This window comes from Leptodactylus fuscus, chromosome 7, assembly GCF_031893055.1.
Source record: "Leptodactylus fuscus isolate aLepFus1 chromosome 7, aLepFus1.hap2, whole genome shotgun sequence".
Lineage (NCBI taxonomy): Eukaryota > Metazoa > Chordata > Amphibia > Anura > Leptodactylidae > Leptodactylus > Leptodactylus fuscus.
In genome coordinates, this window is record NC_134271.1 from 107,585,389 (window position 1) to 107,608,724 (window position 23,336).

The following is a 23,336-nucleotide window of genomic DNA, read 5'->3' on the forward strand; positions in this document are numbered from 1 at the left end:
TGAAAAGAGCTGCAGATGTGTTTTTGCTGTGTTTTTTCCTGCAGCTCTTTTTGGTATAATACTTTTACAAAAATCCAAAACTACGATAAATGCAAAAAAACTTCCATGTTTGGTGGTGCGTAAAGTGTCTTATTTCGCAGCGCAAAATGTAGTTTCTTTTTGGCTAGCCAAAATGGTGAAAAAAATTGACTATCATTTGATTGTTTGTACCATAGACTGCAATACAACTGACGCTAGGTTCACAATAGCGTTCTGGTCTCTGGTCTCAGCTTTCCGTCTTCTGCATGCAGAAGACGGAAAGCTGTCAGAGCGGGTCCGGCCGTGAGCGGTGGTGAGCGTTTTATGCTCTCCGCCGCGAAACCGTTTTTTTTAAAATCGGACAAAGAGTACTGCATATTCGACTTTAAAAAAACGGTTTCGCGGCGGAGAGCATAAAACGCTCACTGCCGCTCACGGCCGGACATCTTTCAAACCCATTCAAATGAATGAGTATGAAAGAGTCCTGCAGGTTTCCGTCTCCTGCCTCTGTTTTGTACAGGAAACGGAAACCTGCAGAATGGAGACCGGGCGCAGATGTGAACGAGCCCTGAGGGACACAGGAAAGCCTCAATAGTTCTATTCCTATGACAGGTCTGGGGGCCTTCACAAGACTCCAGGCTCTCATATGAGCTGAATGGCTCCCACAGTCACACCGTACGGGAACCATAATAGCATCAAAAAGTAATATAACAGGTAGGGACAGCATTGAAGACATGGGGTGGAATAGTTTACACAAGCAGTATCACAGTGGTTTTTTTTTTGCTTTGCTTCTGTGTAACATATTTATAGTGCTAACAGTCACTCAGATGTTGTCAAGGGGTTAAACTGCACTACAAGTCTAATGAGAAATTTGATGCACTTTTAGACTACGGCCCCACATAGCATATAAAGTTTTCTGTTGCTATCAATCATGGAAACTGATCAGATCAGAATGGACAAGGATTGGTAGCCTTTAAATTCACACGGAGGAAAATGGCGCTTTATTTGGCGCTGAATTTTCAGGAAAAAAGTCTCCCATTGATTTCAATAGGTTCTGCTAGCTTTTTTTCCACTAGCGGAATTTTCCTCTAGCGGAAAAAAGGGTAGTGCCACCCATTGAAGTCAATGGGAGGCTTTTTTTTCAGTGCTGAAAATTCAGCGCCAAATAAGGTGCCATTTTCCTCCGTGTAAATGGTACCTTAGTGTGCCATGTAAAACTGTGGCAGAGGGTAGTGACTGCACCTCTACACCCCTTATAGTTACTCCCCTGACTAGATTACATTAACCCCTTGGTTAAATCACTTCATTTCTCTGCTTTTCCCCATGTATAGAAATGAAAATAAGTGATATGCGCCAAAATGAACCCCCCCCCCCCCAAAAAAAAAAAAATATATATATTGTCCACGATGTTCAGAGTTTACAAAGACCTCACTGCCAAAATGTGCTGCGCTGTTTAAGGCAAATGGCTAGTTTTCTGCAAGATAAGTGCTCGAGAATAAAGGTAAGAAAAGGAGACGTCGTTCCTCCCCTTAAACAGCATTGGTACGGTCTACTTCTATACAAATTACACGACGCCAGACTGTTCCACCGCCTACAGCAGGGTGGTGTGATGTTTGTGGCGTCTGATTTCCATAGTAACCCTGTGTGCTCTGGAGCAAATAGGGCCTGATTTTTGGAAAGAAAAGCTCCCGGAGGAGATCGGATCATGAGTGCGGCTCTGTCAGTGCCGGACTGCGAGGCGGTGTCCGTGGTCTTGGATCATTTCATGGAAGTAGGTGAGGTAGCAGTGCCGGCTGAGGAGACGCAGTGATTTACCACCGTGCAAACATGGAGTGCTGTGAACGACGCCGGTATATGTGTAGAGGACTGTACACTGACTGACCAGACCGGGGACACATAGTGCGGGCACTAGTCTGTGTATATGCTGTATTCCTGGGTACACTCACAGAGTCAGTCATTCATCATATGACATCCTCTCATATTTCCACCATTTTCTATATCTCCAACCAGACAGAGGCCACACAGTGCCCCATAACCCATATAAGCTAGAGCGCCCCCTTCACAATAACAGTTTTCACAAGCATTGCCAGTCATGGTGCCCCAACAGCATTGCTGGTCAGAGAGTGTCCCCATTAAAAGCCAATACTTATGGCGGATATACACGTAGAAAAAGAGCAGAAAAACAGGGCTGAGCCTCAGATTTCACTGAGGTACCATTTGCAGTTTTTACGTGGAGCTGGTAGCAGGGACTAGCCCCATGCAGAAACTCGCCGCCGCTATTGCAGCGCAGTGATCCATCTCTCAGTCATATGGACTTGTAAACACATATATACATGCCTATACTACTGTACCATCTATGAACCTGTATCACTGAAATTTCTCCATTGTGGGACTATTAAAGGATTATTTTATCTTATCTTATATACCATGTGAGGGTTTTTTGGTGACTCTGTATAGGAAAATGCATTTTATTGTACACCAAAATATGGATTTAAAAAAGCCATTTTTCTTTTTTCCATCAGGTCAATGGTGTTGCATTAAACCATTACGGTATACATTAGGAGCTATAGATTAATGCACAGGGGCTGTGTGTACTAAGTCTTAATAGAAATATAATGGAAAAGGGGATAGGATGGGCAGGGGAAAAAGTTGGGTCAGATTTTTGGTACTTTTGTACAATTTTTTGGGGAGAGCGGGGTTCTACCTACCTATTTTTTTTTTTTTTTTTGAAAACCTGATAAAAATGACTTGAGTGAAAAAAACAAACAAAAAAAAAAAACACAATAATGTCCCTATTAGAAGAAAATGGGATGTAAAATTACTAAGGTTTCCATATGGGAAGAATATGCAAATCTGTCTCCCAAAATGTAAACAGGGAGACAGTGCCTCAGTTATGCTGCCCTCTATAGCAAGCACCCTGAACAACATGCCCGACTTCCCAGAAGCCTTCACTGCAAGATACGAGGTTATAACCAAATCAGTTTCTCAACTGCGGACGGCACCGTTTCTGTCTCTTTGGACATTACCAGCGCAGCCTAGAGAGAATTGATTTGGTTTAAGTGAGAGGCTGAGAGACCAGATTATGGGGATAACGTCTATCCTTAGGGAGAGGCATCATGCAGTGAAGGCTTCTGGGAAGTCGGGCATGTTGTTCAGGGTGCTTGCTATAGAGGGCAGCATAACAGAGGCACTGTCTCCCTGTTTACATCTTGGGAGACAGATTTCCATATTCTTCCCATGTTCCCTTGCAGTGGAGCAACTATGGCTGTATAAGTCTCCACACACCTGAGAAGGTGGTCTCTCCCTAAGGATAGACATTATCCCCATAATAAGGTTTCCATACACACCCATTTGTTTCAACGTTTTCATTTCAGTGTTTATTCAGACATCGGTGTCTTTTTGCAGACAGTACGTCTATTTTTTTTATTCACTGATGATGATGCATCACGTTAATGAAAGTCTATGGGCTCGTTATAAAAACAGGTAACATCCTATTGTCATCTATTTTTCAAGGACACAGAGACCTAGAAAATATAAAAAAAAGATAGAAAAAAAAATATGTTGATCTGTCTGATTTTCACAAACATTAAAAGGAGATCAACCACAGATACCAGACCACCTGCAAATGAACATGGTAGGATGCTGTCTGAAAAACACGACCTTAGGCTAAGGCCCCACGGGCCACAATCGCAGTGCTAAAGTGCTGTGGAAAGAACTGCGGCGTGATTGCATTGCGGTTCTTTCCGCAGCGCTTTTAAGAGAAAGTTCACAGAGTTTTCCTCTGCGGACTTTCTCTTAACATGATATCTACAGGAATGCCGCCAGTATTTCTGTAGATATAATTGACATGCAATTTGCAAAGCTGCAATGGCTTTGCAAATCATGGCGTGTCCGCGCTGCAATCTTTTCCGCAAAGTGGGGATGGGATTCGCATGAATCCCATCCACTTTGCCTGCACTGTACAACGCCGTGATTTGTGGCGTTTACGTCCCGTGTGGCCCCAGCCTTACATGTCCGCAGATGCACAAACAAGACAACAAACATTTGCATTTTTCACAGATTTTTTGCCTCCTCCATATAAGTCTATGGGGAAAACAAAGCGTTTTTTTCAGCATAGGGCTCGTTCACATCTGCGTTCTGCTCTCCGTACTGCAGGTTTCTGTTTCCTGCATAAAACAGAGCAGGAGACGGAAACCTGCAGGAGTGCGGCGGTGAGCGTTTTGCGCTCTCCGCCGCGAAACCGGGTTTTTTAATCCGGACACAGAGTCGGACATGCAGTACTCTGTGTCCAGATTAAAAAATCTGGTTTTGCGCCGGAGAGCATAAAACGCTCACAGCCGGACCCGGTCTGTGCTTTCCGTCTTCTGGCATGCAGAAGACGGAAAGCACAGAACGGAGAGTAGAACGCAGGTGTGAACCTAGCGATAGATTAAAAAAATAAGAAAAAAATAACTCCCAAAAATATGCTCAACAAAGGGGATTTAATGCGCAGGATAAAACTAAGGCTTTGTTCACACATAGGGTGGTTACACATTAAAAGGGTTGTCCAGAATTTTTTTTATTTATAGCCCATCTTTGGGATGGGCCATAAATATCTGATCGGTGAGGGCCAACATGCTGGATCTTCCCATATGGATCAGCTAGGTTAGGGTTTGCTTACAGCATTCCTAATATAGACAGTAGTAGTAGTAGTTGGCTCCAGTCCCTGTATAGTGGAGTGAGGTCAGTGGAAGCTGAACTGTAATGATGACGCTTGGCCAACCAGCTCTGTGCTGTGTATGGTACAGGCGTTGAATGCAGCCACATACAGCTGATCTGAGCAGGGGCTGGCTGTTGGCCTTCCACCAATCATATATTTATGGCCTATCCTAAGGATAACCTCTTTAGGCCAGGCCCACACGGGATGTAAACGCTGTGATTTGCCTGTGGTGGAAACGCTGTGGGAAAAATCGTGGCATTTTACAGTCAGGGCACAGTGGATGGGATTCTTTGCGGTAAAAAACGCGATGTGGGCACACCACGATTTCCAAATTATACCTATGGAAATGCCGGCAAATTCTCCATAGATACAGTATAATTGAAATAGAAAGTCAGCAGAGAAAACCTCTGCAAACTTTTTGTCTAAATCGCTGCAGGAAGAACCACGATGCATTGCTGCCGTGTTTTATCCCACAGTGCTTTTTTGCTGCGGGACGGCCTTAACCTTAATCCAATTTCTTGTCAATGCTCTGCTGACTTTAGCGCAAAAAGAGCTGCAAAATTACCAAATATCCAACAAGAATTGCAAGAAAGTGTTTTGTTTTTGTTTTTTGTTTTTTTTTAATTTTATAACATGATTTTTATTTCTGGCTTTTAGCAGCTCCCATATCGAAGTCTATACACAGAGCAGGCTGCATGAAAAAACAAGAATAGTAAATTCTGCTGTTATTTAGCCAAATGCTGTAAACCCTTTTACTAACCACGTATTGTACTCTTGTTATAGAGAAACAGATAAGACACAAAGATCCAGCATTAGATGAAGACTTTGTACAACACTTGTTGGCTGTGGCAGATGCTGTAAAAGAATTGGTAAGAATGGACCAGTACATAGTATTTAAACTGCAAGGAGAGACATGTAGTGTAAAACATTCTGTTTGAAAAGCACTTTAAGGGTGCATTCAGACTACGTAACGCCGGGCGTGTATGAGAGCCGTACACGCCGGCATTACGGCAGACTGCCGAACACTTCCCATTCACTTCAATGGGAGCGCTCGTAACAGCGGCGTTTACGAGCGCTCCCATTGAAGTGAATGGAAAGTGTTCGGCAGTCTGCCATAATGCCAGCGTGTACGGCTCTCATACACGCCCGGCGTTACGTAGTCTGAATGCACCCTAAATGTGCAGTCATCCTATTAATATTATAAATGTGAAAGTTTGTGAGTTTGGGTGTTTGTGTGTTTGGATGTTTGTTCCTCAATCACGCAAAACCCGCTCGACCGATTTGGCTGAAAGTTTCCACAAACATAGTTAATACACCCGATTGCGCAATAGGCTACTTTTCGTCACAATAGCGCACATACGTTTGTGCCAGGACCCCCACAAAACCCAAACTCACACCACCATCTCTGCAATCTCACACACTTTGGACCATAGCAAGCCACAAAATTCATATTGCCCTCTACAGCCTCGCCCCTAACCCCACACAATCTCATTTACATATACTTTACCACTTTGCCCCTCACCTTACCGATACTCCAGGAGGCTCTCTTTAACGCTCCGGAGCAGCCATGTTTGCCGACCCCCACCGCTCTGACAATCCGCGACACCGCCCACCCATGTCAATACCCCTAGGAGGTCTAATAAATGCAAAAAAAAAAGTTTAAAAAAAAGGAAAAAAAATATAAAAACAAATAAAAAGGATTAAAAATTCAAATCACCCCCCTTTCCCTAGAACACATATAAAAGTAGTTAAAAACTGTGAAACACATACATGTTATGTATCCTCGCGTCCAAAATCGCACGCTCTACAAAGCTATACAAATATTTTCCCTGTTTGGTAAACGCCGTAGCGGGAAAAATGGTCAAAAGTGCCAAACCGCCGTTTTTTCACTGTTTTGATTCTGATAAAAATTTGAATAAAAAGTGATCAAAGCAATAACATTTGCCGAAAATGGTAGAACTACAAAGTACACCCGGTCCCGCAAAAAAAGACGCCCTATACATCCCCGTACACGGACGTATAACAAAGTTATGGCTGTCGGAATATGGCGACTTTTCAAAAAAAAAATTTATAACACAGTTTTGCCTTTTTTTAAGGGGTCGAAATGTAAATAAAACCATATAAATTTGGTATCACCGGAATCGTAACGAAACACAGAATACATGGGACATGTCATTTTGGTTGCACAGTGCATGCCATAAAACCAAAGCCCGTAAGAAAGTCGCAGAAATGCATTTTTTCTTCAAATCCACCCCATTCTGAATTTTTTCCCTGCTTCCCAGTACATTATATAGAATAAATAATGGTGGCATCATGAAGAAAAATTTGTCCCAGGAAAAATTAAGACCTCATATGACTCTGGGAGCGGAGAAATAAAAAAGTTATGGGGTTTAGAAGGAGGGGAGTCAAAAACGAAAATCAAAAAATGCCATCGGCGACAAAGGGTTAACTTCAAATACTTCTGTCCCAAAGTCACTATGTAAAGTTTCTCACAACACCGTATAGCAGCTCAAATACAAATTACCTTCAACACAAAAGTCTCACGTATTCTCTGAATTACAGCAACAACAAGATACAAAGTTACATTTCATATCCCATACCTTATAGACACTACGAAAACCTTACCCGCGCCTCTATATACCCACTTCTACAATCACCGCAGACGAAGTCGCGGGTACCAGCTAGTACAGTATAATATTAATATTTTTAATCATAGGTTATTGGGTGGTGATGGGATGGATTATCAAACGTTATGGATTACTGGATGCAGGAATCTCTCCATATCCATCCAGAATTTTCTGGGTAACTGAAGGAATATTATCAGTTCCTTTGATTTTTTTTGTGTAGGAGTTAAGTTGTTTCAATACATTGCATTCAAAGTCCCTAGAGCAACTTTTTTCTTAAGTGTCATGTGGGACCAATTTCACTCTCTTCACCAATTAGGAAGACATAAGAAGGAATACACGGGAGCTTCTGGAAGTTGAGACCATAGAAAACAGCAAATTACGATACAAAGTTGTACATCTGCCAAGAATCATCATGAAAGAGATTGAAGGTAACTTCTAACACTTTGAATTTGTACAATGATCAGGAACCAGTAGGTCCAGTTCACATTGTATATTGCCATGGTTATCAGGTGGAAATATATGTTCTGCACTTTATTGAAACCACTATATTCTCCATAGCTGATGTTTTTATCACCAACTTTAATAGTGAAAAAAATGCCATGTAGAAAACCTCATATGTACATGCTATATCTTAGGTTAGGTGTTGGCAACCCCTGGCACGTGTGACATATTTTGCTGGCACGGCAGCCAGAACAAGAGCTGTATGAATTAAATGAAGAGGGAGTGTCCCTTAAGTGCTATTCTAGAGCTGAGGTATAGAACACTCCCCCTTCTTTCTGCCCTCCAATGAGCCCAGGAGGCGGAGCACATTACTGTACAGAACAAGGACCCTGCCTGCTATAGTGATGAGCTCATGCCATGTGCATCCCTGAAAAGAAGAAGAGGAGAGGAGGAGGTGAGCTCCATTCAGCATAGTGAAGGTAAAAAAAAAAAAAAAAAGGTATATACTAGGGTTACTATTCCTATTAATGTCAGGCATTTGAGGTTATTAATTTAGTGTTAGTAACTCCATGTGCCTCACATTAATAGCAATTAACCCCATCATGCAACTTATTGACCCCTGTGTACCTCACATAAGGGTTACTGATATGTGAGACATATGGGGGTACTAATAAATGACCTCAATAATGAAGATGTTTAATTACCTCCATGTCTCTCACATATAAGTAACTCTTATGTAAAGCACACGGGATAATGTGAGGGACATGATGGGGTTTATTGCTATTAAAGAGTACCTCATGAAAGCTGACAGTGTGCACACTGTATGAGCCCTGGGGCTGGAGAGAACTTAACGGCACCAAAATCTCCCCACTGTCACAAGAGCGCTCCTTATTACCTAGCTTCATCGTTGGCCGGTATGGAACACCCCCCTTGACAGTACTCATGCATAGACTTATACTAGGGGCGCGTTCCTCACAGCTAAGGGTCATTGCTGGGCGGTAAGGAATGCCCTTCTGACAGTGGGGAAATAATGGTTTTGTTAATTTATCTCCAGCCCCAAGGTACCCTACTGGGAAAACTGACAGTGAGCTGAATTCGGCATTTGCAACCGTGTCAATTAATTTTTAATGAATAGGTCAGTGAAAACCACCTCCATGCCATTTAATGCAGGAGGCCTACAGGTGCTTCTTTTATGGAGATGACACACTGTGTACCCAGATGTGGCTATAGCCAAATCCAGTTCCTGGGCACCAATGCTGTCACTTTGGGGTAACTGTAACACCCATTAATTCCTGGCTGTGGCTTTGCTATTACCACACTGCCAGGAATTAAATGTGGCTGAAATGACAGAAAATTGAAAATACATTTACCACTAATTGCCGGTTGCCCATGTACTTACATCACTTATAATGGAAAACTACAGATGTGTATACGCAAATAGTGGTAAACGCATGTGCCGGGGAGCACAGTATGACAGCACCATAGTGTGAATGAGCTGTGAGGCAGCTTTCTACTCATGTTACCCTTGGTTCATATCCACGTTTGGTAATCCGTTCAGGGAGTCCGCATGGGGACCCCCCGAACGGACTACCGAACGCATTTGCAAGTGGTGTGCAGTGAGAGCATACGGACTCCATAGACTGTAATGGGGTCTGTGTTTTTTTTTCACCAATAAAAATGAAATGCAAAGCACCTGTTTGGTTTCATAAAACGCGTGTGTTATAGCACCCAAAGGCCTAAATCACACAGCAGTGTTTCATTTACATGTGCTATGAGCATTTTGCACATGAACGTTTTAATTTTGGCACAACCATTTTTAGAATAATACATGCTGTACTTTGAATTGAGTTTGAGCAGGGATGACCTCTGCTTGCTGTCCCTTTTTCATCTTCCCTTAGACTTTATTTTATTTTTACGGACTGAAGGTTCATAATTTAAAATGGACATTCAAATAATGACATTGACGTCAATGTATCTGTGGTCCATGTACAGACGCAACTTGTTCGTGAAAAATAGTCGAGTGAATAAGGCCTTGGGCTAAGATTAAACAGATCACTACACCAATCTGTGATGAGTGACAGGACATGGTTTTCCCTCCATTAGATGCAGTTACAAGTGCTCGTGAGGCCATTGCTATAGAGAGACTCCAGTTAGAAAATGAACTGAAACATTTCAGCCAGTTGCTGGAAGAGACTGAAAAGAAACAAAAAGATCTAGAAGATATGAATGTAATTTTGAGGTAAAAAATACTCTTTGAACTCTCTTTTGGATGTTTTAAGTTAAATGTCTGTTGGGAGTGGTTACCATAGACTCATACTACATTGCACACAACTATATTCACAACTACTTCTATGAGGCCAAAGCCAAAAAGCAATGTGGGAAAACCTGCGATGGAAACGCATACCGTGTTTCACCGAAAATAAGACAGTGTCTTATATTATTTTTTTCTCCGAAAAAAAAGGCTAGGGCTTATTTTCAGGGTAGGTCTCAATTGTTTCCATGAACATTAGTCACACATTTGATCACTTTTTATTTCAAGGCGAAACAGTAGCAAAATGGAAGTTAGGCACTTTTTTTCCCACTACGGCTTTCAAATTTTGTTAAAGTTTGTAGACCAGGTGAGTTCAGACACAAGGATACCTAATGTGTATGTGTTTCACAGTAATTTTTTAGTTTTATAAGTATTCTACTAAAACTAGGGGGAACTTTTAAAACTAGTGAGGGACTTTTATTGTTTGTTGTTTTTCTTTTTTAACTTTTTATTTATTTATTTATTTATTTATTTTATGCTATTAACCCCCCCCTCCCCCCCTCCAGGGGCTTGAATCTGCAATCGTGCCACAGACTGAAATACAACATATTGTAGTCTATGGCAGATTATCTACATTACTGTTGAGGCTGGTCATAGACCAGCTTCAATAATTATATTCCTATGACAAGCCTGGGAACCTTCATATGGCTCCAGGCTATCAAAGGAACAGGTCGGCTCCAGCTATGTCGCTGCTCGGGAACTGACTTGAAATGAGAAAGATACAGGGCCGGTGGGGTTTGGCCCCGGGGATAGTTGTTCTACTTTTGGGAGGTCACGGATTGCCCCCTGGAAGTTGCAATACTTAAGGGGGAGTGGTTATGGTTAACAGTGCTCGTGAGCAGAGTGGACTCTGATTAGGGGCAATAGCTCCGGGTCTACGCTGTACATTACAGTGGAGACCTAGTACAGTGGCTATGGTGAGAGTTAAGACCGGCTCTGGGGATAGTGATGTTACCTTGGGTTTGGGGGGAGGTCACAATCAGCAATGCCTACGATTATAGTGGACTCTGATCGCAGGGCATTAACGCGGGGTCTCGCGCTGTACATTACATTGGAGACCTAGTATGATAGCCACTCTGCAGTAGCCATCATTTTTAAGGACCCGGCATCCGCTATTATCGCACAGCATATGTCAGGAAGGAGTTATACTAGCTAGGACTAGCTATTTTCAGGGTAGGGCTTACTTTTGGAGAAACATGGTACCGTTTTTTCCCCAGCGTTTATCACAGAAAGTCTGCAGAGTTTTCCTCTGCAAACTTTCTGCTTCAATTATACCTATGCAGAAAACACCAAAGTTTCCATAAGTACAATTAACATGCTGCGATTTACAAAAAAGCAAAGGTATTTGAAATCACAGTATGTCCACTGCGGATATTTTTCTGCAATGTGTGGATAGGTTTAGCCAGAATCCCATACACTTTGCCGTATCTATAAAATGCTGTGGTTTTTGCTGCAGTGTTTACGCTGCAGCAAAATCACACGTTTATGCTACATTGGACCCCAGCATTAGGGACTCGTTCACATTATTGTATGTATAGTATAGGTCAGTGATGGTGAACCTTTTAGAAACTGAGTGTTCAAACTGCAACCCAAAACCCACTAAGTTATCGCAAAGTGCCAATTTAACCCTAATACTCAGCAGATCCACAATTGTGGATAGTTATGGCCGTGTGAATGGGGCTATATTGAGCTTTCAATAATACAAACAACTTTGTACTGAAAGGTAGAGGTATCTGCATTTGGTACTTTTGAACAATTAATGTTCACTATATACATTGCACAGGATCTGTTTAAAGGGGCTCTATCACTAGGAAAAGTCATTTTTAACTAATCACATCCTTGCATAGCCTTTAGAAAGTCTATTCCACACCTACCTATCGTATGTAGATTGCCTCAGTGGTTTCTGAATAAGTCCGTTTTTATTCATATGCTAATTAGACTGGTGCACGATAGATCGTGCACACCTCTCTCTGTTGTTTTCTATGGGAGACGGCTCCTGCTGCTGCTGATGACTCAGCTTCTTGTTTGCTTCACACACATAGAAGATAATAGAAGAGAGGAGGCTGCTAGGAACTTCCTGAGCTGCCTGGAAGCTCATTAGCATATTAATAAAAACGGACTTATTCAGAGACCACTGAGGCAATCTACATACTAAAGGTAGGTGTGGAATAGCATTTCTAAAGCCTATGCAAGCATGTGATTATATAAAAATGACTTTTCCCAGTGATAGAGCCCCTTTAATAATAAGCGAGCAGTGTTGTTTCATACTTTAATATCATCAATAGTCTGCTATAAAACAGATACTGTGTGATACAAATAGTGAAGGGCCCCCACACAGTATTATGTGCTCCGCAGTACACCCCCTCACACAATATTATATGTTTCTCAGTACACACCCTACCCCCACAGTATTATGTGCTCCTCAGTACGCTGCCCTGGCAAACACATTATTATACTTACCTGAAGTCCCATGAAGAGCCGGACATCCTCCTTCTTCTGACTGCAGGTACTGATGATTTACATCAGGGGTCCTCAAACTGTGGCCCGCGGGCCACATGCGGCCCACCAAGCACTTCTGTCTGGCCCTGCCGACAACGCCGGCAGGCATGCATTTATAATGAAGCTCCTGGGGAGCTCGGGCCAGGCCATGGAGCGCACTTCACTTTACCTATTGGAGGGCACTGCTCCCGATGTCTGTGCGACCTGCTCTGCCTCCGGCCCACGGTTTAAAAAGTTTGAGGACCCCTGATTTACATCATCACGCCAGCGTGGGGGCAGAGGTCACACTCTGCAGTCAGTGTAGGCTGCGGTCGCTGACAGGTTTCAGCTGTTTGTGGATTTGCGACGGTGCACGTGCCAGCAGAGAGGGCTCACATATACCATAGGTTCGCCATCACTAGTCATGTTCTCAATCATCAATAGGTCATATTCTCATCATTAATTTTTGGTTAAAACTGGATCACATCCCAACAATTCTTCCTTGAAAAATAAATCACACATTGCAATTTGGGATTATTTGGGATTTTATACATTAGAAGAAGTAGAAATCTACCTGCAGTTTTATTTCTCTAATTACTGTAAGAAATAAAAATCATGCTTTTCTATATATTATTTTGTTAATACAGGTTAGTACAGTTGTTCTTGCCCAGTCCTAAATGTAGAAAATGCTGAATCAGATTTGCCTTTCAGAGTCTGGGAGAGCGACATCTTCTGGAGCTTTGTTTTTACTCACAGCTTTTCAATTCTGTTAATGCAATGATTTACCACAGGGGGGCGTTTATGAGCATCGCTGAGGATGTTATTTTAGGGTTTATTTCACAACAATTTTTCTAACTCTCCATTGTGTCTACATAAATCATGGATGATAAAAAAAACGGTAGATGTCCATGTTTTGTAAGCACGCAGTGTGAGCAAATCTTGACGTGCCATTCTGATGAAGAAAAATGGAGCACAATAGGACATGCTCTGTTATTCCACATGTACCGTAGGTCTTCATAAATATCTAAAATGTGTATGGCCCCATTTACAAAAATGAGTCTGTCTGAGTCTAGTCCTTTTTGCTCCAACCTTTATCAAAAATATCAACTCTCAGAAGTCAGACACTAACACTCTTTTCTGTAGGTAGGTGATAGGTGACTTTATTGGGGATACTGATTAACTTACCTTTTAGTATGATTAAACATCTTTACAGAGATGATCCACTCTTCTTTAGGTTAAGACCCCACTTTGTGGAAACGCAGCTTTTTTTGTTGCAGATTTTGTTGTGTTTTTTTTTAACCAAAGTCAGCAGTGGATTAAGCAGAAGGGAGACGTATAAGCACTTCCTATATATTTCTCATTCCTTTTCTAGCCATGCTTGGCTTTTACTCAAAAAATCGCAACAAAATCTGCAACCAAAAAAGTGCTTTCCCTTAGGATAGGGCATAACTTGCAGATCAGTTTGGGTCCGACCCGTCAAGGGGTCTGATGGAGAGGAGATAACTTGTTTTAATGGAAAACCCCTTTAATATACGAATATTGTATCACCTTTCTTGATGGAGTTTTATTATTAATATTTTCACTTGCTGAGATGTACATTGCATTTCCATTTCTGGTAGTCAACAGGGGGAAGCATTATGGGACAAACATCAAGAAGCAGTTGATCTACTAAACCAGCAGATGGCAGGCAAAGCTCACCAGAGTATTCTTGTTAATGAGACCCATAACAAGCGTAAAGAAGCTGAAGAAGCGGTCACTGAATATCAGAACAGAAGTGAGGACCTAGCAGAGGATATGGTGATAGAAAGGCAGCAGTTCACTGAAGAGTCAGAAAGACTAACTACTAAGGTGCACATAGTATAAGAGATTCATTTGTTGTCGCTTTCTATAGCTTGTAGATTGAAACTGGCTTCATTGTTTAGTGGCACTGACTTCAGAAGTGCATGCACAAGGGCTAGTTCATATGGGGGAAAGTTGGCAGCAGAATGTGACGCAGAATACGCCTTAAAAACCGCTGCTCCCATTGAATTCAGTGGGAGCCGCTCGCTTCTTTTTTCCCCTTAGCTAGTAGCGCAAGGCTGTGTCCCATTCATTTGGGCCTAATCAATCACACAATGCCGCAAAGGGATGCCAGTTCACTGCATCGGCATCCCGTCACGGCAGCCACGACTGAATGTGTACGCGCGGAACCCCATGTAAACTAGCCCTTACTAATATCTAGTTTGCTTTATAGTTTTTGCTCTAGTTAACTTTACCTTCCAGTGGGAAGCTTGTAATGCAATGAATATTGCTCAGTATTAATAAGAGAATGCTGGAGCCCTCAAATAGTTTTCATTTTCTCTTGGAGTACCACTATGGATTAAAGGGTGTTCCAGCTAGAAGTACGTATGTATGGCCTATGCACAGGATAGGTAATAAATGCTAGATTGGTGGGTGTCTAGCCACTGGCACCTCACTGAGGATGGCTGAACTTAGTAACCTAACTACTGGGCTTTGCTATATCTGGGTTCCTTGAGAAGAATCACCTACCCTGTTGGTGAGTGTCAAGGTAGGAAAATAGATATCCTCTCAATTGGCGTCTCACACATTCATCAGAGTGGCCACTCAAGGACCACATTGAGTTACACTGAGGTGGATCTAGGTTCTTTTAAAGGGGCTCTATCATTGGGAAAAGTCATTTTTAAATAAGCACATCCTTATATAGCCTTTAGAAAGGCTATTTCACACCTACCTTTAGTATGTAAATTGCCTCAGCAGATTTTGTATAAGTCCGTTTTTATTCATATGCTAATGAGCTTCGGTCAGTGCACTGGAAGTGTCTGTGATCACAGTCTGCTCTATGTGTATGCACAGCACAGACAAGTCATCAGCACAGCAGCCTTCTGTACATACACATAGAGCAGACTGTTATCACAGACACTTTCGGTGCACAGACCGAAGCTCATTAGTATATGAATAAAAATGGATTTATACAAAATCTGCTGAGGCAATTTACATACTAAAGTTACATGTAAAATAGCCTTTCTAAAGGCTATGTAAGGATGGGCTTATCTAAAAATTATATTTCCCAATGATAGAGCCCCTTTAAGGAGTTCTTCGTTTTGATGCCATGAATATTGCTGCATACTGAATTATTCTTGCAGTATATCCAGTAATTGAACACAGATTAAATGTTTTGAAGGGGCATAACAAAAAACTAACCTATTAAGTACAATGTGGAAAGCATGAGTATCTATAGATTGATATTATTGATGCTCTAGATTGCAGAAACAAAAAGAAAGACTGAAGTACAAGATGCCAGAAATACGGAAAAGAAAATATATCTCAGTCAGAGGAGGTCAGTGCTTTATGATTTGGAAGAGAAAATTAACATGGAGGAAGAGGTAAGATGTGGGCATAAGATATAGATACAAGTACAATGTATAGTATGTACTTTACAAATAAGCAAATAGAGTAATATAATTGGTGTAAGATAGAAGAACCATCAATATGTAATATTTTATAGTGTGCTGTATACACACTGTCCTACTATAATGGAACGTTTCATTTAGTGTCCAATTATGTGGCTTATATCATTCCCATAGTATTGCCTGTGTTGTATACGGCCTTACAGCTGTATTGCACAATCAGTGGTTATGGAGCCACATGTGCCACAATATATTTAAATGGTTAACTCATAGGGAAAATCTGTATCCATATGTCTTAGTAGAGCTTATGAACATCACCGAGATGGGTCGTCTACTCTGTGATATAGTGCTCTGCATATGCTGCTCCCTTTCTGGAATACTGGAGCTATCCTTGTATTACTATGGGACTCATACTCTGAAATGAGACAACCCTTTTATCTGCTGCAGTGATGGTCTCATGTCCTTCTTTCTGCTTGCATCCTCATCACTGCTTGAAAACAGTGAAATAATAAGCAATATCTTTCTGTTTTACAGAACATATCTTCTATAAAGGGCAAGATTTTACTTTTGCAAGCAACACATGGAAGACTAACAAACAAACTAGTCATACAAAATAAACAGTCAGTGGAAACCTCAAACAAAATGTGAGTGGTTTGGCAAAGTAACACAGTGTTTCTTAGGCCGGGTTCACACGATGTCTTTTGGCACGTAATGTGGCACGTAGATGCCGCGGGAGCTTTTGCGGGCCGTATACGCTCCCATTGATTTCAATGGGAGCCGGGACCGTATACGCAACGCTATTTTGCGGTCGTGATTTTGCGGCAGCTGCAAAATAGCGCTGCGTATACAGTCCCGGCTCCCATTGAAATCTATGGGAGTGTATACGGCCCGCAAAAGCTCCCGCGGCGGCTACGTGCCACATTACGTGCCAAAAGACATCGTGTGAACCCGGCCTTAATACATATCTGAGATAAATCGATGGGATTATCATACATCTTTCCTTGCATCTTACACTTCGTAGTGGGGAGTTGACATGAAAAGAAACAAACAGTTTACTGTGTGATACTTGTGGTTTCTTCACACTATGGATGCTTCAGGAGATTTGGCTATGTTCACACTTTCAGTACTTGATGATTTAGGTGCAGATTCTTTAAAATCTCTGACATTCTGCATTCCAATTTAATACCTCGTGTTTGCAGTGGAAAAAATCTGAAAGAAATACTGACCGCTGCAGGTTTTAATGTGGCTAATCCTTGTGTGGATCTGCTGGTACATCTGTGGCAGAAATCTGAGTATTAGCCTTGGATTTCTTACGAGACTAAATGTCTTTAAGCATACATTGTTTATGTCTGGCATAACAATGGCAGTACAGAAAATAACAATAAAGCAATCCGCAGTATAGGACATCGCAGACAGTATAGCAGTGGGCAGTACAGAACAGCAAAGACAACAGATGAACACTACAGAACATCACAGCGCAGACAACAGATCAGTGGGCAATACAGGATAAGTGAGTATTTTAATACTTCTGATGAAATGTTGCGTTTTGCTTATAGCACACCATAAGGCTAAGGCCCCAACATAGCGGGCCACAGTGCTGGAGAAACCGTAGGAGAAACGCATCGCTTCTTTTTCTGCATTGCTTTTCAAAGAAAATCCAAAGAATTTTTCTTTGTGGACTTTCTGCTCAATTTTTTTCTGCTACGCGTATTTTTTTGAAATGTGTGGATGCGATTTTATGGAATCCCATCCACTTTGCAGGGACAGGGGGGCTCTAGCCTTTTTTTTCATATATTTAAAATAAAGCAAACTCATAATTTAACAACTGAAAATGAAGAATCTGTGATAGAAACTTGTCCTTAGCACAGTCTATTTTTCTAAAGGGAATATTGCTAAGACGAACTACTGAAAACTTTCTTTTTACTGTTTTTAGAGACATTCTAGAGCTTCGCATGGCAAATATGAAAGAGAATTTTTATAATCAAAGCAACTCTTTGCAGGATGAAATATCAAAGGTATAAAACTTTTTTGTGCTGAGGCCCAATGTTGTGGAAAAGCTGTGTTTTTTCGTTTCAGACTTTGCTGTGTTTTTTTGAGCCAAAACTAATAGTAACTTCAAAACAAATGAGAATTATGAAAGAAGCTGTTAGGGTATGTTCACAGTTTTTTTTACGCTTTTTTTTTTTTTTTTTTTTTTTTTTTACTCCAACACACTGTATGGACCTGGAAAATCCACTTAAAAAAAAAATACTAGTAGTGTTTGATACAGTTTTTGCAAAAACTGCTTTAAAAAAAATGTGCATTTTTTTTTTGCCTCTTACTGTTTTCAATGGGTTTTTCAAGGCAGAATCCACCTGAAGATAAGTCATTCCGCTCAGGATTAGGCCCAAATGAATGGGCCTTGGGAGGGAGTGTTGCGAGGCGGATGTCAGTAGCGGAAACCAGCTGGAGAAGAAGCATGTTGCTCGCGGAAACCGCTCGCAGAAAAAGGAGCCCATTGATTTCAACAGGAGGCAGTTTTTTGAGACCAAAAAACCCTGTTTGAACCCAGTCTTAGGTTGAGACTCCAAGTTTGCTGCGGTTTTTTCGAGTCTAAGCCAGAAGCAGACGGTAGAAATATAAGAACTCTTGGCTTCGGTTCAATAAAATTTAAAAAAAGCAAAAATCTGTTACAAAAATGCAAATTTCTGGAACGTGAAAAGTATTATTGTAATTACGGTATTATTTTTAACAAAGAGACCTAAGACATGAAACCGCTTACAGTTCTATAAGGATGGCATAATTATATTAATTTATGTTTGAGCTTTTCTTTTCAAGAAAGACACTTACAAGCCTTTGTTATGGTATTAAAGAGAAGTTTTGAGTCACCTGCCATTTTATGCAGGGATTGACATTACAAATAGTACAAAAAACAGTTCAATGACTAGAATGATACCAATGTAATCAAATTGACCACATTGAGTACAGTAGGGTCCATTGGCATTCCATCATGGTGCCTGCTACTTTTCTTGACAAATAGGACTATTTTGTCAGACATTTTTAATAGAATCTGCTCTGAATGCTCCTGATGGAGCCTCCAATGTAAATGTCAACAGAGCCTTACTGTAGTTCAATAGAAGTGGTATAAAATGGTATATTTAAAGTGGTTTTCGGGGGGGGGGGGGGGGGAATATATATACCGGTATATATTTTTTAATTTTTTTGAATGGTCTGTTAGTCTTATTAATGGGTTAATAAGTGCATCCAAATACCTTTAGCAGTATTTTGAGTGATTTCTGGGTTTCTCTGGGAGCTCCTGGCATCCTCTGAATTTGTTTACTTGGTGTAGCTTCCTGTGCTTTTATCCTACAAGTACCATGAAGCATTGTATGAGCTGACTCACACTAGCTCCTTTTCAATCACCTGACCTCCCTCACACCCCTGCCCTGTCTCTTTAGCTATCCGCCCACTACTAGCACTTCCCAACTAACTCAGCCCACCCTATCATACTTACCTGTCTTCTTGTCCAGATCTTCTGGGCATGGGAGATGACTTCCTTCTGTGAGGATGGCTCCTCCTCTTCTTTGATATCTGTCGGCTCATGCGCAGTGGAGCCTTAGTCTCGGCATTGCGCTGTAGCCTGCACTCCATCTCTATTGCACAGGTGTGGGATCACAATATGTGCCTGGGGCGGTCACTCGACTACGCCATACTGGAAAATATACAGTTTTGCTAAACTAAGTAATTTAGAAAGTATACAGGGGGAGGGTGTTTAGGTTCATTTTATCCATGACAACCACTCTAATTTTTAGTAATTTTGTAAAGATTATTATCATACTTTGAACTTCCCTTTCTTATGATATACAGTCTTTGTCTTATAGGATCCTTACTTATGTGTCAATATCAATTTCTTTTATTAAAAAGAGATTGGAAAAGACTGACCTTTCATCACACAGTTTCTTAATGGGTGTCTGGTGGCTTCTTATGGCTTGGCAATGGGTCATGTTGCATATAGATTTAGGATAAAAATAGATATAGAAAGTAGCTTTATCAAAATGTCACTGATTAATATTTCACAAAGCAAAGTCGGATATCTGAATTGCAGTGACATTTCCACTTTATAGACAGAATTTTATATTAAGAGCTTTTATCTTATTGATGATTGCTAAATCGCAGTGTAAGGACTGGACAGCCACACTTTCTGTTTGTATCAATTTTCAATTTAGATCAAGTTTGAAATATGCCTAAAAGGAGGAGAAAGTAAGATTGGCTCCTAAACATGTCAATTCATAATGTACAGACAATAAGAAATCTGCTCCATCAAGATGTATGTGAGGCAGTGCATATCATTTCCCACAATTCAAATAATTTTACCTTTTTTCTATCACCGTGGCTTTCTTGTACATTGCAAGCACTTGCAAATCAAACCCTCACTGTTAGGCCTTATTCACATGTCTGTATGTCACCTAAGTGTTGGTGTCTGCATTTTTTGCTCTTTACAGCTGTGAAAGACATGGCTAGCACACTGACCCATGATATTGTATGGACACATGCCTGTGCATTATAACAGTTCCATGGCAAAACTTAGGACAGGTCCTATTCCTATCTGTTTTGCAGCCCGACTCCCTGTAGTCAATTAATGGGTCTGTGAAAATGTGGGTGGTACACGGACATCATCTATGTGTCTTCTGTGTCGTTCAACAACAGACCCGGCTCATGCACACGGGTGTGTGCATGAGCCTTAAATCAAAAGTTTTATACTTGTTGGCCATTAGCTTTCAGACGAATCTCAGGGCTCGTTCACATCTGCGCCCGGGGTCTCCGCTTTCAGTTTTCCTGCCCGAAACTAGGCAGGAGACGGAAACCTGCAGGCATTTTTCCAACCCATTCAAATGAATGGGTTTGAAAAGTGTCCGGCTGTGAGTGCCGGTGAGCATTTTGTGCTCTCCTTGGCAAAACCGTTTTTTTTTTTTAACTGGACACAAAGTTGGACTTGCAGGACTTTGTGTCCGGTTTAAAAAAAAAACGGTTTCACCGCAGAGAGCTCAAAACGCTCACAGGCACTCACAGCCGGACACGATCTGACAGGTTTCTGTCTTCTGCCTGCAGAACAAAAACCTGAGAACAGAGACCGGACGCTGGTGTGAGCCCAGTGACACAGTTATAGTTATACCATCCTTATAGTACATAGGGTAGAGGACAAATGGCTGATTGGCGGGGGTCTGATTTACTCCTGTTGTGAATGATACTGAAGTGAAGACAACTGAAATCCTGGTGAATGCAGATGCGCCCTCACTTCAGTTCCCTTCAGTGGGAGCGCTGGTTATAATATCCGAGTGCTGTACCTGTGCTCCCATTGAAGTGAATGAAAGTGGGGACATGCCTGTATCTACCAGCGATTGAGCTGCATTCACAGTGGGGATAAAACATCCCTGTTCTCAAGATCGTGGTGGTCTCAGTGGTCAGACCTGCACTTGTCAGCTATGTATGTTTTGTGGTGTGACCCCTTTAAAAGAATCTTTGCATGAATCTAGCCTGCAAAAGTGCTGTGTAAATCCAGCTTAATGTCTCATTTTATTTGTACATGTTACCTCTCCATTGTAAAGTGCTTTAGAATATGTTAATGCTATATTAATAAAGATTATTATTATTATTATTATTATTCCATGTATATCTCAGGCAGTATCAACTTACTTGTGCCTTTTTCATCTGACACACAGTTGGTGTTTACTTTTTTATAAATGCCACTCATCTTGCATATCATTACATAATACATCATTATTATTATTGAATATTATGTAATACAGATTTATATTGGGTTTAGTGTGTCATAATTCATATATTTGTCTAATTCTAGTTCGATGAGCAAATGAGCACTGCTGAAATGTTACACGAGTCCCTGACAAACAAGCATAATGATTTGAAGCTGAAATATCAAGTGGCCTCAGAGGAGGAAGACAGACAACATGCGATGAAGAAAGATATGGCTAAGCAGTAAGATTGTGCTTGTTACATATCAAATATCTCTGTATATAAAGTATACAGAGGGACATTATGTCCAGCTGCATGAGACCCAGTGTTTTCTATCTGTTGTGTATATAATAAGTTGTTTTGCAACCTCACCAGTTCTAGATAGTTATAGTTCATGGAAACATCTAAGCTTACTATATTTTATATATTGTCTTATAGAGTGTGAGAATTATGTTGCAAGTTGAAGGTAAGGACACAGTATTGATCTGTATGTTATTATTTTTATAGACTTGAAAAATCAAGATCTGCTCTCGAAGAAAAACAGGAAGTTCTAGGAAATTTAAAAATGGAGCTGAGAGAAATGGAAGCTGATACTGAAAAGCTGTTGGATAGTATGAGGTATGTTTCTAATAACAAAGCATTTGCATGGTGGTTAGCACCATTGCTTTACAGTGCTAAAGTCCCAGGTTTAAGGACAGCATCTGCAAGTGGTTTGTATGTTCTCCCCCTTGTTTGCATGGGTTTCCTCTGAGTACTACAGTTTCATACCCCACTTCAAAAACTTACCGATGGGAATTTAGATTTTGAGCCATATTTGGATTAGTGACTCACAAAGTTTGTAAAGTGCTGTGGAATATGTTGGGGCTAGAGATGAGCGAACACTATTCGAAACTCCAGTTTGGAACAGCATGCACCCATAGGAATGAATGGACACAGCCTTTGCCGGCGGCCGGCCGCTTAACCCCTTGTGTGCCGTCTGCTTCCATTCATTCCTATGGGTGCGTGCTAATTGAAACGGACGTTTCGAATAGTGTTCGCTCATCTCTAGTTGGGGCTATATGGGTATGACAAATAATGAATATACTGTATATGCACAGCATCATGCATGTTACAATGTTACTCTACTTACAGAATTTCCACAGAGCAGCTCACCACTCACGTGGAGGAATTCAGGGAGAATCTTTCAAATGAACGTCAAAAAAGGTATGGTATAAATATTATAGAGTTATAGAAATACTTCCTTACATGTTTAGGATAGGTTAACGTCTGCATTTGCATTTTTGCTTATGTATTCCAAGATGGGAGAAAATTACATCACCCCTTAAACCATTGCGTGATGGACTTTAACGGTGCTCATTAACTTTAATGCAGTCCATCATTTTATCAAGAAAATAATGGAGTTTTTCATTATGTAATTTTTGCCGCCAATTATGATAGACTCTGCTACAGAGATTCCTAACAAAAGATGTCAATAAAGTCTTAGTCACTTTTAGGTTGAGGCCACACGTTGCAGACAAGGTGCTTCTATGCTCCAGATTTTCCTGCATTTTGTTTTTTTGTCAAAGTCAAGAGTGGCTTGAAAAGGAATGGGAAATATATAGGAAGCACTGATACTTCTTCCATCT

At 41.1% G+C, this 23,336-nt stretch overlaps 1 protein-coding gene across 1 annotated transcript in view; it reads left to right on the forward strand.

Moving 5' to 3' along the window:
- Positions 1 to 1,668: 1,668 nt before the first annotated feature.
- Positions 1,669 to 23,336, forward strand: part of CCDC175 (coiled-coil domain containing 175) — a 32,677-nt gene continuing 11,009 nt past the window's right edge. Inside the window, exons 1-11 of the mRNA XM_075282752.1 lie at positions 1,669 to 1,793; positions 5,501 to 5,586; positions 7,661 to 7,772; positions 9,889 to 10,024; positions 14,194 to 14,422; positions 15,835 to 15,957; positions 16,516 to 16,625; positions 17,915 to 17,996; positions 21,818 to 21,954; positions 22,219 to 22,329; positions 22,843 to 22,914. Of these exons, the coding sequence (XP_075138853.1) occupies positions 1,724 to 1,793; positions 5,501 to 5,586; positions 7,661 to 7,772; positions 9,889 to 10,024; positions 14,194 to 14,422; positions 15,835 to 15,957; positions 16,516 to 16,625; positions 17,915 to 17,996; positions 21,818 to 21,954; positions 22,219 to 22,329; positions 22,843 to 22,914 (1,268 nt within the window). The 5' untranslated portion in view covers positions 1,669 to 1,723. The remainder of the gene's footprint in view (positions 1,794 to 5,500; positions 5,587 to 7,660; positions 7,773 to 9,888; positions 10,025 to 14,193; positions 14,423 to 15,834; positions 15,958 to 16,515; positions 16,626 to 17,914; positions 17,997 to 21,817; positions 21,955 to 22,218; positions 22,330 to 22,842; positions 22,915 to 23,336) is intronic.